Here is a 15348-nt window from a genome sequence, read left to right as displayed (position 1 = left end):
GGGCTGCAGACAGGACTGGCGGCCCCTCCTCCACCCAGAGCCCGGAGCCCGCTCTCTGCACAGCCGGCCTTGAGCTGCCAGAAAGGCTAGGATGAACCGCCGCCCAGCCCCGCCCCCATGTGTTTAGAGCTCTGCTCTTGACCTTCAAAGACTCTGTCTCCTCAGTTTCTCTCCCACTCTCGCCCCTCCCCGTCCACCCACCCCGCACAGGCCCCGCCTCTCCCTCTGCACCTGCCGCAGGTGCAGAGCCAGGCCCGGGGCTCCTTCTGCCCATCCCCCCTCCCCCTCCCTCCAGTGCGAACTGTCTCCGGGAGTCCTGACCCGCACCTGTCCTGTCCAATGTCTCCTCCTGCATCTTCCACGGGCTCCTCACGTAACCGCAAACTGTCCCCCTCATTCCTTGCCCCTTGAGTGTGATCTTTCCCCTGAAGTCCTTCTCCTGGCTGGTGGTGCCTCGTGACCCCCATCACCCCCACCACAAGGGATTTTAAAATGCATATTCCTGGGCCGTGCCGCAGAACTACCAAATCTGAGTCAGATCTTCCAAAACGTCGCAGTCGGTGTATTTCAAGCTCTCCAGGCTTGAAATACATATATATATATATACATATATATATATATGTACATATATAATAACCAGGCGGGGTCAGGAGTCACTGGTCCACGGGCCTCGCTCATGTAGGAGGTGCTGATCCACGCCTCTGGAAACAGCTCAGAGCTGGAGCCATGAGTCTGGGAACGATTTACGTAGAAAGTGACTGAAAAGCTGCAGGAGTAGCTGAGCTCACCGAGGGAGAGAGCAGAAACTGAGACGGGCAGGACAGAACCCTGGTACGAAGTTCCCCTAGACGCAGGAAAGAAGCTAGAAGGCACAGGGGGAATGGGAAGAGAGGCAGCAGGAGACTAAATAATAGCTCTGTCCCAAAGCCGCAGTTTTGGTGAAAGTTTTGCCAAGGGGCCTCTGACCACAGAAAACGCCGCCATGAGGAGGAGGAAGGGGCGGGTCCAGATTACGACGGTTGTGTTGGTTGGTCCTGGCCCGTCAGCCAACGTGGGTGTTGCTTGGCTGTGTGTGTGAGGGGGTTTCTAACACCCTTGGCCGTCCGGCCGGTGGCCCGCCGTGTCCCAGGGAAGCTACGACTTCGTGGCATGCAGAACGGGAGTTGGACTGTGGCTCCTGAGGTCAGGGGCGAAGGTCAGGGCACAGTCAAGTCTGGAAGACCCCAGAGGAGTCTTCTGGGTGGGGCTGTTCCGAAGATCCCGAGACGAGACACAGGAGTGTCACCGAGGAAACAAGAACCAGTGAGACCGGGGGCGCCCTCGAGGAGGGCCCTGAGATCTTCAGGGCGTCCCCAAACCCACAGCTCCAGGAGCCACCAGGGAGGCCTGTACCCGGGGACCTCGCGTGCTGGGGTACGTGCTGCCTGCACGACCCAAGTCCAAGGCCCTCCTGGAAGGAAGGGGCACGGCTACTGGATGCCCCACGCCAAGGGCAGTCTGTCCCCTCGGCCCCATAACACAGTGGCCCTAGAGAGGCCCCAGGACGAAGCCACAAGCCCAGGGAAGGGGAGCCGGGTGCCGAGGAGAGGGCAGAAAGGACCCAGCAGAGGCAATGCAGACCCTTCCTCAGAAAGATTAAAGTTAAAATATTATACTTGCGTGTACACATGCATCCACCAGAGGAGGTTCAGGGGCAGAGCTGGCAGAAAGAGGCAAGTGCGTCGTGTGTCTGTGTATATGTGTATCTGTGGGTGTGGCCGTGTATGTTTTTGTGTGCGTGTCTGTGTCTATGTGTGTGTCTGTGTACATGTGTGTGTCTCTGTGTCTGTGTGTGCCTCTGTGTCTGTATCTGTGTATATATGTGTGTCGTGTGTGTGTCTGTATATGTCTGTGTGAGTGTGTCTGTATGTGTCTATGTGTGTGCGTCTGTGTACATGTGTGTATGTGTGTGTCTCTGTGTATATGTGTGTCTGTGTACACACATGTGTGTTTCTATGTCTATGTGTCTGTGTACGTATATGTGTGTCTCTGTGTCTGTGTGCGTGCCTGTGTGTGTCTGTGTACATGTGTGTGTCTCTGTGTCTGTGTCTATGTGTGTGTAGGTGTGTGTGTGTCTGTGTGTTTAGGATGGAGGAAACCCTCCATCTTCTGAGCATGCTTCCTTAATTTACTGTTACCGCCCAACCCGTGGCTTGAGAGAGGCGGCAACTGGAACCCCCTTCAAGCCCCCATGCTCTCCTGTGCGGCCCGCATTCCTAGTATGAGGTCCCCCGAGTCCTGACTGCCCCCCACTGCCCTCCCTGCACTGTGTGGCCTCGCCCTCGTTGGGGAAGACGTTAGCGCGACCAGCGGGGCGGCCTGGACGGGCCTGGGCTGGTGCCGCCGGTACTGTACCCTTTATTCAGAGCAGCTTTTCTGGTACAGTTTACACACCAGGAAACCCGCCCGTTGTGAGCGTATGACCTGCGATCTTCAGTAAAAGTCCAGAGTTGTGCAACCGTCACCCCCGCCTAGTTTCAGAACTCATCCATCACTCTGTGGAGTGTTTTAAGACCACGGCCCCTCGCCTCCAGCCCGGAGGGCGTCCAGGGACACCCTGCTCTCCAGCCCGGAGGGGTGGGACCAGCGGCCCTCGGTCACCCAGCGCGCCCACCTGTATAGCCCCTGGTGGCCCTTCTCATCCTCCCTGACTCGAGGTGAGGGGCCGTCTCTGGGGCTAAGATGACAGCCCCCGCCTCAGTGCCTTGGCCCAGAGCTGACCCAAAGCGTCACTGGCTTCCAAACGCCCCGGACTGTTTTCCTAAGTGCACAGCCACAGGGTTCTGGGGAGGACGGGTGGGAGGGGGGGAGGTGACACTCGGAGCAGAAGTAGCACCACTGGAAGAGGCTCCTGCTTTGCTAGGGGCCCTATGGGACACCCCTCTTGTATTTCTTTTGACACAGCAGAGATGTCCTGCCTGTTAAGAGACAAGGTCACGCCTCAGCAGGCCGCGTGGATTGGGCCGGTGCTCTGGTTGCCGTGTCATCGCTAGGCCTGAGGGCCGGCTCCGGAGCCTGACCCCACGTGCAACCCAGGCTCACTGTGACAACCGGGCGACGGCCGTGAAGTCTAAACGGGCATCGGACGGACTGCCTGACGGGGCCAAAAAGAAATGTCAAAGGCTAAAAAGCAGAAGAACTGACTCTCCCATGACATCACAAGAAGCCGGCGACAGCAGAAGGAGGCCCGGTTCCCTCCTGCTTCTTCCAGAAGCTATCACCAGACAGTCCCGTGTCACCAGAGGAAGCAGCCAATGACGGCGGAAGATGCGCTTTTTGCGGGTCACGTGAGAAGCTTTGGTGCCCTGGCAGGGGAGAGGAGGGGGCAGGACTCCCCCCAGCCTGCAGCCGAGGCACCCTGGGGCGTCCGGCTCTGCCAGCTGCATTCCCAGGCTCTCCTCCCATGCCCAGACGGCGCAAAGGCCTTTGTGATGACTTCACGCTCAGCCCAAAGTAAACACCCTCCACGCTTTTTCCATGGACACATTCTAACCCGACACTGCCAGCGCCGGCCTCCCCACCAACCAGATGGAAAGCCGCCTTTCCCAAGAACAGAAAACCTTTCTAACTAAACAGTACATCTTGGCTGCAAAAGCAAACTTTCCTAAAAGCTTCCTAGAAATTACTTCTCGTGCACCGATCCCACATGTCACCTGGGCAAACGTCACCAGTGGAACGAAGGCCCTGGAAACAAACACGACGGAGGATCCACAAGGCACACTCGCTCCCGCAAACACCTGCCCTTCAAGGCTGCAGGTGTGCTGCGCACCCCCAGAGCTCACACTCACGTGCGCCCTGCTCACAACCGCCTGACTGCAACAGTATCTGTCAAGACAGGCTGACACAAGACAGGTGCCCATTTGAATAGAGCTAGAGCCCTCGGGATCCCAGCCCGGCTGGCTTTGGACCCTCAAACACGTTCCAGCTTGAATCCGCGCGATCCAGGCTCAGGCCTCCGCCGACTCGGAAATGCAGACGCAGCAGCGCACTTACCAGGTTGGAGTTGGTGGCGTTCGAGTCGTCCTCTGGGAAGGGAATGTAGATCGCTAAGGCCACACAGTTGGCAAAAATAGTCAGTAAAATAATGATTTCAAATGGCCTGGGAAGGGAGTTAAGGAAGTTAATGCCACGGAAGCACCAGTGAGACAAACATACGCAGATAGATGTTTCAAAACGGAATCAAAGATGCGTCGAATCTTGTTTAAACAATACATTCCAAGCCCCTTGTATTCTGAAAAGAAACATATGCCTTGTTAAGTGCTTCTAATGGGCCCCGCCAAAATGTTCCCTAATATGTCAAACGCAGTGGAGGCCAGGCGCATGCCAGAGTAAACAGGTTTCTAAACTTTTTTCCTTCTTTTATGTATTTAGATTTGCCCTGGGCTTCACTCTCCCTCATGTGTGCTCAGGGTTGCTTTGAAAGATTGAGGCCTGCTCCAGCCAGGGCTCGCCACCCCCAGCGGCCCACACCGGGGCCCGACAGAGCTTGGCGGGGGAGGGGGGGCCCCTGGGATTCAAGGCAGAGACTCGACTTGAAGACGTTTCAGTGACAGCTGGAGATAGGATTTTCGATCTTTTAACTTTAAATTTCGAGTCTGTTTTTTCTTCCTCCTTATTCTCTGCTTGCAAAGAGCCGGAAGGTGGCCAGGGGCTCTGGACGCCCAGGAGCACGGCAGCGTGTGCCGTGCACGCAGGGGACGGCAGCTCCATGCAGGGGCCCAGAGCCTCTTCAGTCTGCGGAGGCCCTGCCTGTGATGAGGTGGCCTGTGTCCCAGGGCCTCCTGACTTGCCCGCAGGTTGTGCAGGGCGCTGGAGGGGATAAGCCAAGGTCCACCCCCCACCCCCCGCAAGCAATCAGGGAGGTCCTTGTGCCCGGATTTTCTGCACCAAAATATCAGGGCAGACATATTCTCGAGAGAAAAATGAGCAACTGTGCTAACAGCCCTTCTACCCTGCACCCTCAATCGAAGGCCAGAGAAGGGGGCTTCAGAGGAAGGGGCCGGTTCGTGCTCTTCCAGCCCCATCTCCCCACCTCCCAACATGGCCAAGTTTCCAACCTAGTCTGTGGAGCCTCACAGGAGGAGGTAGAGAAGGAGGATGGCCATTCCTGGAGACAGGGACCACCTCCATCTCCAGGGAAACCTGCACGCACAAAGCTAACGAATCCTGAAGCAGGAAAAGTCTTGGAGATGGTCTGGACCAAACCAGAAAGCCTGAGGAACATTCCCGAGACCCACATCAGGCACTGACCAGCCAGGACCAGAACCCAGACCTGTGCCCACCGAGTCCACCGTCCACTCCTCTGCCACGGACGGCCCCAGACCTGTGTCATCAGGGCAGCTCGGGGCCTGGAAGGAAGCAGTGATTCTCCAGTCCAGGGCCTCCCGGCTACAGGTCCCCTCGGCCCCAAGGGCAGAGCTAGGGGTCCACTCACCCAGCGTGCCCCACAGACACTGCCGTTGTCTGCGTGCGCCTTGGTGTCCAGAAGATGGCCTGCAGTGCACTGCCCAGCCCCCCAGCTGGACAGACACAGAAAATAAAACCACCTCTCTCAGACCCGAGCTGGCCAACAGCAGAGCCAGGTCCGAACCAGAGCTTCTGACTCAACTTTTCCAACAGGCCGTGCTGCCCCTGGAGCTGGCCGAGGACGCGTGGTGAAGATGGGATGCTGGCCGGGAGGAAGGCCAGGAGCTGACGCTGACCGAGAGCTCGCCCCGGGCCAGGCCCTGCTCTGACCACACGACCCACGCTCCGGAGGGGCGGACAGTTATCACCCCGCTTCTACACGGGGAAGCCGAGGCACAGAAGGTGAGGCACAGAAGCCGAGGCACAGAAGGTCAACTTGCCCAGAGTCACATGGCTTGGGGTAGGATGGGGTCAGACCAGAGAGTCTGGCTGCGGAGTCTGAGTCCGTCAGGAACATTCTATGCTGATCCACTCGGAAGTCACCCTAAGCATTTTTAGGAAGCTGGTTCTTTTAGACCTCCTCCCACATGGCCTCCTCCCTCCCACCCTGTCCCCACCTGCTCGGCAAAGCGACACTCAGCCCCAGGCTGGCAGCTTCGTTCGCATCACCTGGCCCCTGTGGTCCCCCCCCCAGGGCAAGAGCACCTCAGCTCAACTGAGCCAGACCTCAAAGTCAGCCTGTCATCCTCCCAGGTTGGTGATGGCTAAGCCCAGGGTGTCTCCGGCTCTGTTGCTCACCCCCAATTTCAGGCTCTCCATCCATCACCTTATGGTAAATTTCGGGGCTACTGCTGGGGAAGAGAAGGTGCGAAGAAACCACTCAGGCACGAAAGAGACTCTGCAACGTGGAGAAGCCCACTGTGGGCTGGCTGTTCAGGCCCAGGTCGGGTCCCCGTGTGCCCCAGCCGGGCTGGGTGGCATCGTCTAGACGTCCTCCAGTGTGTTCTCTTCTACACTCTGGGCTCACGGGGAGCAGGCCGCGCGGACCGTGGATTTGGATTCGGGGCGCCTGGATCTGAACCCCAGCTCCGCCGGTTGCCAGCGGCGTGGTGTGGGCGAGTTCAGCTCCCCCAGGCCCCCCGCCCCTGGCCCCTCGGCCCTGACTGAGCGTCTGTGACAGCAGCCCAGCAGGGCCGCCCAAGCCCAGCCTCTCACCCGGTCACCGGGAAAGCGGACACCTCGGCCTTGGGAGCCCTGCCTGGCTCTGCAGCTGCACTGGGCTGGGCCCCTCCTCCCAAGTGCCCTTGGACTTAAGGGCTCAGGCGCTGACAAAACTAACATCTCCTTCTACCTTTCATCCATCCCCAAGACCTCTAGATCTTTCCATGCAAAGTCATAACTGAAACCCAGCCCTCCATCCTGAACCCCGGAGACGTGGCAGCCCCGCCCAAGTGGATTCTTACTAGAAAGACACCCGGCACTAAGTCCCAGGCCCTAGTCCGGCCCGTGTGACCTCCGGGCACTGCGTCATCACGGGGAAGTCAGGGCGCACCCACTGACGGCTGGGAGCCTTTCCATCCCCCTCCCCACGATTCCCGGGCGGGAAGGGGCCGGTACTTGCACCCCGAGAGCCGCCCTTCCAAGCCACTTCCCCTGCAGGCCTTGCTCACGGGGTTCCTCGGACAGGGGTCTGCGTTACACCCTCAGGGCGGCGCGCTCCACTTCAGCTGCACCTGGAGAGCTTAGCCAGGCCTGGGCGGAGCTCAGACACCTGTGCTCTGTCCCAGCTCCCCAGGTGACGCTGATGTGCCCAAGGCTGAGAAACACTGAGCCACGCCCGAGCACCACCCTCTCGCCTCTCCCGGGCCCTGCAGCCTCGAGCAGGAGGTCCCGCATCTGCGCCAATCCCACAGCTCGGGAGGGGGAGGGGGGTCTGGGGTGCAACGCTGTCAACCCCACACATCAGTGGGTCCTGGGCAAGCTTAGCCCGGAGAGGGGATACTTCCTACCCCTTAGGCTTGTTTTCTCAAATGCTGCTTATTATATACAAAAACAACTCCCAGGGAGCTGGTTATACAAGCAGATTCCTGGGCCCCATCCCCAGAGACTCTGACCCGAAGCTGGGTAGGGCCTAGAACTCTGCATTCCGACAGCGCCCTGGTGACAGGTGCAGCAGGTCTGAGACCGTCTGCTGGCCCCGAGCACAAAGGATACTTCCACTCCACGATGCTGATGCACGCCCTCCGGATGGGGTTCTTGAGGGTCAGGCAGAGCAGGGCACGGGGCGGGCGCGTGGCCATCGTGCTGCCCTGTTTCTTGGGCTTCCCGTACTGCTGCCGCTTCCGCTGCGTGGAGCTGACCGTGGAGATGGTGGCGTTGCCAGCGCTGCCCATCAGCTTGGCCTGCCGGGCCGCGTCAATGGCTGCCTGCCAGGACAGGGCGGCCCCCGGTGTGGGGATGTGCTCAGGTGCCAGCCCCGCGGCCGCGTTGGCATTCATGTTGGCGTGAGCCGGGCGCGGGCTCCCATAGCTGGGACCTGCAGGAGACAACAGGGGACAGCGGTCACTGGGGGGAAAACAGGAGAGCTTGTGATGTGCTCTGGATCCCAGGCTCACAATTTGTTTTTTGAAGTCTCATTTCAACCACAATTCAAAAAGAGACATGCACCACAATGTTCACTGCAGCACTGTTTACAACAGCCAGGACATGGAAGCAACCTAAATGTCCGTCGACAGATGAATGGATAAAGAAGATGTGTCACATATACACAATGCAATATTACTCAGCCATAAAAAGAAACGAAATGGAGTTATTTGTACTGAGGTGGATGGACCTAGAGTCTGTCATACAGAGTGAAGTAAGTCAGAAAGAGAAAAACAAATACTGTGTGCTAACACATATATATGGAATCTAAAAGAAAAGGTACTGATGAACCTAGTTGCAGGGCAGGAATAAAGAGGTAGACATAGAGAATGGACTTGAGGACACGGGGTGGGAAGGGGAAGCTGGAACCAAGTGAGAGAGTGGCATGGACATCTATACACTACCAAATGTAAAATAGCTAGCTGGTGGGAAGCAGCCGCATAGCACAGGGAGATCAGCTCGGTGCTTTGTGACCACCTAGAGGGATGGGTTAGGGAGGGTGGGAGGGAGGCTTAAGAGGGAGGAGATATGGGGACATATGCATGCATATGACTGATTCACTTTGCTGTGCAACAGAAACTAGCACAGTATTGTGAAGCAATTTTACTCCAATAGAGATCTATTAAAAAAAAATGTCCTATTTCAAACCACTGCAGGAGCCAGGGAGGTGGCACATGGAAACATCAGTGTGTGACGCTGGGAGTCTGCTCTGGTCCTCGTTCAGTCTAGGTCAGCTGTGTGACCTTGGACACATCACACCCCTCGTGTTAGGTGAACAAGACACGAGATGTATTGCATTACAACCTTTACGGACCTCAGAAACAGTGAGTGGAGGATGTAGAAAAAGACAAATATGCAATGCAACACATGTCAATTAAAATACATCCTTGTAAGAACACATACAAATAAAGTAGAAGAGAATGGCTGTTTATGGAAGGTGAGGCGGAAAATGAGAATAGGCGCGTGGGGACAGAAAAGAAGAATGAATGAATGAATGAATGAGAGCCACTGCATGAATCAATGCTAACAAACGTACAATGAATTGAAGGGTATAATTCACTCAAATCTCTGCACCTAAGTTCCAAAAGATAAAAGTAAGTCTGATACATGAAGGGGATGGACCCAAGCAAGGTCACATCCAGGTACCTCAAAGCCATGTGGCGATGGGAGTTGTTGGATAGGAGGGTGGGGGGCTGTGATGGTTCTGAATCAGGAGCTCCTCTGACATGCTCCCATTGAGAAATAGGATCTACCCGCCCTCCTCCTGACAAAGGGTTGGCCTCTCGTGACCGTTTTGACTGGTAAAGTTCAGCAGAGGTGACAGCAGGGATTACTTCCAAGGCTAGGTCGAGAACTCGTAACACCAGCCCTGGGCCGCCATGCTGTGAGGAAGCCCAGCCAGTCAACGTGGGGTTGGGGGGTGGGCATCCCAGCCAGCCCCCAGCTGCTCCAGCCACCGCCTGACTGCAACCCCACGACAACACCCCAAGCCAGAACAGCCCAGCGAGACCTTCCTGAACTCCCGACCCGCAGAAACTGGGAGACAGCACGGTGTTTGCTGCAGAAAGCCACTTGTCTTCGGTGACTCATTACGCAGCGTTTGGTACCTGGCAAAGGGCGCTGTGTGTAGTGGGGGGCGACCAGAAAGAAGGAAACCTGGGTAGGAACCAGTGAAATCCAGCACAGAAGCATCTGCATGGCTCTGGTCTAAAGGCAACAGAAGCCTCCAAGACTGTCCCTATGACACGGCGCGTGTCTGGTGGGTTCTCTGCCGTCAGCTCGGGGGGCACCTCACCCCAGAATCCTACAAGGCTTACCAAGGGATCCGCTCAGCCTGGGCCCCAGACCAGACACATGACCTTGAGACTGGCCGGCTGGGCAGGTGCCCCAGGGTCAGGAGATGCCACAGAGAGTGGGGTGATTACTGTGGGCGGAGAGCCTGGCATCTGGAGGCCACTTCAGTCGCCTGGGAGACTGTGGCTGGAGCCCCACCAGCGGCACGGATGTCACCTGCAAGTCCCTCCACCCCACGGTGACCCTCTTCTCTGCTTCATGTGCACAAGGCTCCTCCCGGGAAGCTGCTGGCCCGGGACACACTGCCCCGTGGGGCCCTTCTCTCTCCTCCCTGCCACGGGCTGGGTCCTCGCCCAGCCCCCTCCCCCCAGCGCACATCCTGGGCTCGTCCTTCTAGGTTAGACCTTCAAGGCAACTTTTGCTGCCGGTGTGACCCCCTCAGCCCCACCGCCGGCCCTGTCCACGACGGGGGCCAGTGCAGAGATGAGCACATGACTCAGCTTAGCCTCAGAACCCAGACACACTCCACCCTAGAAACAGGCTCTGAAAACCACTGGGCACCTGCATCCAGCCACACCTGATGCCCGCCTCACCCTGAGCTTTCCAGTTTTATGCCTTAGGTAACTTCGCTTAAGCTAGTTTGAACTGGATTTCTGTCCCTTGCAACCAAAAGCGAACGAATACGCTTGCTCGTACCTGCCTGGGCTGTCATTCCTCCCAGCTTCCAAAGTCTATGTCCCTTCCATCGTCACACCAGTGACACACAGTAAGTTTCCAGTTTTATGCCAACTGACCGACGTGACCACCAAAACGCTGTACCTCAAGGATTCTGGGACTTTTCTGAGCACGAGAGAAAGGTGACAGATTCGTGATGTCTGCCGGGGGCACGAGAGGGAGGGGGACGGCATCACAGGTGTGCGCTTCCCACCCCGCAGGACCCCAAGATGAGCACTTCGGGTCCACTTAGGTACCAGCTGCTGCCACTTCCCTGTCCGCTGACAGCCGCCTCCGGCACCATCGCCATGTGGTCCCCGTGGCACTGGAGCCCCACCGCCACTGCTGGGCCTCGTCCTCAGTTCACTGCCTGGCCCCAACCTGACACCAGCTCCATGTCACCATCTAGGACGTCGGGAGCCGGAGGACCCAACCCTTCCCACCGGGGGTCTCATCTGTCACGCACCTGCCGCCGTCCTCCCTGTGTGTGTCTGAAGCCTAAAGCAAGCGGGACCCCGCGAGGCCGGGCCTTCGCCTTTCGTATGGGAGCCCCAAGGAAGGGACGCGAAGCCTCCAGGCGCCTGCAGCACGAGCGGCGCCGTGACAGCCAGCCAGGTGAGTGTTTCCACCACACACGAGGGCGAGGGCGCCGTACTCGCTGGAGGACGAGCTCCTCCCAGGGTTCACGGCCTGAGGGTGAAGGGGCTGCACTTCTGACCCCAAGAACACCCTCCGTGTCAGAGGCGATCTTCATGGGGCGGCGCCCACCACACCACCCACCCTGGGGCCTCCGGGATGGAGGCGGATGGACAGACGCGCTGCCCTGGACCGAGCGGGTCCGGCGTGGCCGGATCGCGTGTCTCACCGGCTTCACCGGCGAGGGCTGCGACCCTTAGCTTGGCCGTTTGGTCTGTGGGAAACCACCTTCCTTCCTAGACCCCCGGTCTGGCCATGACCATGCTGAACAGCCTCTGCTGGAGCTCCTGGGCCGGCCGTCCTCTTCCCTCGCGTCGGGAAAGCGGCCCTGGCTCCACCCTGCCGGACTGTCCGGGTCTCCGCGGTTCTCTCCTGACACGAGGCCTCGACACCACCCCTCCCGCAGACCCTGGCGGCCACACCCCGGCGCTCCCGGAACGCCTGGACGAAGTGCGAGACGAAGGCGGGAAGCGGCAGACAAGAGCTGACGTCATCAGCGCCAAGGCCGGGCTGGGTGCATCCCGGGGCCCCGAGGCAGCGAGACCCGGAAAGCCTGGCCTGGGGGGGCCAACTTCAGGGCCACCCGAGCCCTGGGCGATGACCTTATTTATGCTGTGAGCCGTTCCCAGAGCAGTGGGGGGCTAACTTCAGGGCCACCCGAGCCCTGGGCGATGACCTTATTTACACTGTGAGCCGTTCCCAGAGCAGTGGGACCTCTCGGGAGAGGTCCATCTGGAGAAGCACATACGGATAAGCCCGTGGGGAAAAGTGGAATGTCAACCTCTCCCCAGCCAGAGGGCAAGAAAACAACCTTCAGTATTTCGGTCCTGGCAGCCCAAGCACTGCTGCAGCCTGTGACATAACGAAGGGCACGGTAAACACACACACACACACACACACATACACACACACACACACACACACACACACACACACACACACACACACACACACACACACACGAGAGACAGGTGTGGCCCCTCGGGCTGGCCTCCATCCAGGCCGTACCTCAAGGCCCAGCTCAGCCTCTCCTATCACAAGTGACTGTCCCCCACGCCCTGGGACGACTCCCACCCAGGCATGAGGCTCTCAGGACCCCTAGGACCCCCCTGACAAGAGGACACAGTGATCCAGGAATGGCAGGCCCCGCGCTGGCGGAGCCGGAGCAGAGCTAGGGAGGAAGGGAAGCAGCTCTGTGTCTCTGACGGCTTCGGTTAGCAGGAAATAAGCACCCGACGCAAAGAGACCAATTTTCAAATTATAAAGCTGATTCAGAGCTCGGTCCTCTGGCTGCCAGCTGAAACGATGCCACCGTCTAAGTCTGCTCTGGCTCTGCCTTCCTGGACGATCTGCAGGAGCCCAGGGCGGCCCAGCAGACCAGGCCGCACACACAGGTGGGCGCCACCGCGGACCAGGCTGCACACAGGTGGGCGCCACCGCGGACCAGGCCGCACACACAGGTGGGCGCCACCGCGGATGCCTTCCTTGTACGGGAGCAGGTTGACTCCCACTCGTGAACCGGCTCCGCCCCCCGGGGCAGCTCCCCAGGCCGCACACAAGGAGCCAGGACGAGGTCCCGGTCGGCCTTGGCACGGGCTGCTCTGCCAGGGCCCAAGCCGGGAGATGGGCTCCCCGGGGCCCCTGCAAGGGAGGCGTGGTGCTGGGACCTGGAGCTGCTCAGGGATGAAATCGAGCGACTTTCTTTAATCTGCGTCCATCCACGCACCTGCCCCAGGGCCGCGTCCCAGAAGAGGCCCGGCATCTGCTTGCTAAGGCTCGTGATGACGACGTCACGGCGACGGTGACCTGGGAAAGCGCGGGATCAGCCCGTCGGCGCCCGAGAGGACGAGCTTTCCCAGGCTCCCTGCTGACCTCTCTGCTGTGACCTCCAGGGAGCACTCCGGCGAAGAGGCTGTGAGAAACGATGTCTATCTCCGGTGCCGCTGGCCTGGTCCAGGCCACCACCCATGTCTTGCCCCAGATGCTGCAGAAGCCCTGCCGTTTCCCCCACTTCTCCTGCCCGTCCCCAGTCCAGTCTCCATGCAGCAGCCAGAGTGACCTTTCAGAAATACAGGTTATGAATCAGGCCCTGTCGTCCTCCCAGTCAAATCTCTTCGCAGTCCAGACTCTGCCACAGGCTGTGAGCCTGCAGGGGCGGCCCTGCCTGCTTCTCAGAACTTCCTCGCTCTCAGCCTGGTCCAGGCACGCCTGCCGTCCTGGCCCCATTTCACTCAGACAAGCTCAGTCCTTGTCTGCCCCAGGACCTTTGCATGTACTCAGCATGTGGTTCCCCCTGCTCCCTGCTTGGGAATTCCTTCGCAAATCCCCTCCCGACCCCACAGTGTAAACGGGCAGACCTCCAACCCCGGCGGCCAGCGTGACCCTCCCCATCTCCCTTCCACATTATCCCTCAGTAGAGAAGCCCAACCGCCTGGCACGAGAAAGGGACCCCCGGTTAGCCATGTGTGTGTAAGGGGTTCAGGGCTACAGGCCGGCTTCGTGCGCACGACCTTCCCCTCTGGCCTCAGTACATGCAGCCGTGCACAGAGGGAGTGTCTCCCGGCGGCCAGGCTTTGTACACACACAGCACAACCTCGGCTCATTTATGGAGACGAGAAGCAATGGTGTAGCACCAAGGACATGCTTCCTCTCGGGCCGGGTGCGTCCTGAGGGCTTTGCAGATGCCCGCAGTGACCGGGGCCTCCGTTCCCTTTAAGAGCGAAGCAGCCGACCTGAAACAGAAAGCGAGCTTCTCTGCCCATGAAAGGCCAAACGAGCAGCCAGCCAGAGGCCATTAATCTTCTCCATCTAGCGCGTTTACTGAGATAGCCGGGCGCTCACACAGGGAGGATGCCGTCGGGCGCTCACACGGGGAGGATGCCGTCGGGCGCTCACACGGGGAGGATGCCGTCTGGGCTCAGACGACAGCTGAGGCCCGGGCCATCGCAGCCGGGTGTGCTCCCCCAGGGAAGGCTGGGGTCCCGCTCAGCCCCGGGCGGACTGCCGGATCGACTAACTCAGAAGCCATCCCCCCTCCTCCTCTGCACGCTCCTGTCCCGCAGAGGCTGGACACACTTTCCAACCTCCCCGTGGCCAGGGGTCAGCCAGGGCGAGGCCTGAAATGAAACTACGTCCGGTGGGGAGGGTGTCCGTGCCACTACTCTCGCCCTGTAGAGACAGAAAGGCTCTGGCAATGGCTTCCCGGTGCCCAGACCTCGGATAAGGTGCTGTGATCCCCAGCGCAGTACCACCCAGATCCACTTCCTGAAGATCCCAGAGTCCCAGTCCTCTTAGCGACCCAGCTCTGCCGTGTGGTCCTAGGAGCGGTCCTGGGGCCTCGCCTACTGCCGGCTCTCCCAAGCCTTCCAGTCGCTTTGTAAGCCTTTAAATGCCTGTATTAAGTATTCATCCTCGTAAAACAGCTACGGCAGTGTCTGCTGTAGGTCTGAACCTTGACCGGCACGGGCAGGCTACAGCAGCGCTGTCCTAAGGAACTTCTGCAATGATGGAGACGCTCCGTAATTCTGGGGTGTCCAACGTGGTACCCACCAGGCACTGGCTTTAAGCACTGGCCAGGAGCTAGTGCAACTGAGGAACTACACTTTGATTTGTATCAATATTTAATTTCAGGTAATCTACATTTAAGTACCCTCACGTGGCTAGTAGCCACACTGTGGACGGCACACGTCTACATTTAAAGAGGAGTCGTGGGTTTCCCTGATGGCGCAGTGGTTGGGGGTCCACCTGCCGATGCAGGGGACACGGGTTCGTGCCCCGGTCCGGGAAGATCCCACATGCCGCGGGGCGGCTGGGCCCGTGAGCCATGGCCGCTGAGCCTGCGCGTCCGGAGCCTGTGCTCCGCAGCGGGAGAGGCCACAGCAGTGAGAGGCCCGCGTACCGCAAAAAAATTTTAAAAAAAAAGCAATCAAGACCTGATTCCGAGGCTGCTGGGTGGGTGGATTTTCTGATCAGGAAATAACCACTCTGTGCAGAAAGACATATTTTCAAAGCATACAAGATCCTAAGACCCAACAAACAACAGAAACGAAAAGTCAT

At 58.8% G+C, this 15348-nt stretch overlaps 1 protein-coding gene across 1 annotated transcript in view; it reads right to left on the bottom strand.

Annotated features, from left to right (window-relative positions):
• CACNA1C (calcium voltage-gated channel subunit alpha1 C) overlaps window positions 1-15348 on the bottom strand; it is a 459786-nt gene that overhangs the window by 402493 nt on the left and 41945 nt on the right. Inside the window, exons 2-3 of the mRNA XM_060164442.1 lie at window positions 7660-7981; window positions 4033-4138 (exon numbers count right to left, since the gene is read on the bottom strand). Of these exons, the coding sequence (XP_060020425.1) occupies window positions 4033-4138; window positions 7660-7981 (428 nt within the window). The remainder of the gene's footprint in view (window positions 1-4032; window positions 4139-7659; window positions 7982-15348) is intronic.

The sequence above is a fragment of the Lagenorhynchus albirostris genome, chromosome 11 (genome assembly GCF_949774975.1).
Source record: "Lagenorhynchus albirostris chromosome 11, mLagAlb1.1, whole genome shotgun sequence".
Classification (NCBI taxonomy): Eukaryota; Metazoa; Chordata; class Mammalia; order Artiodactyla; family Delphinidae; genus Lagenorhynchus; species Lagenorhynchus albirostris.
Note: the sequence above shows the minus strand (reverse complement) of the source record. Positions and strands in the feature narration are given on the sequence as shown.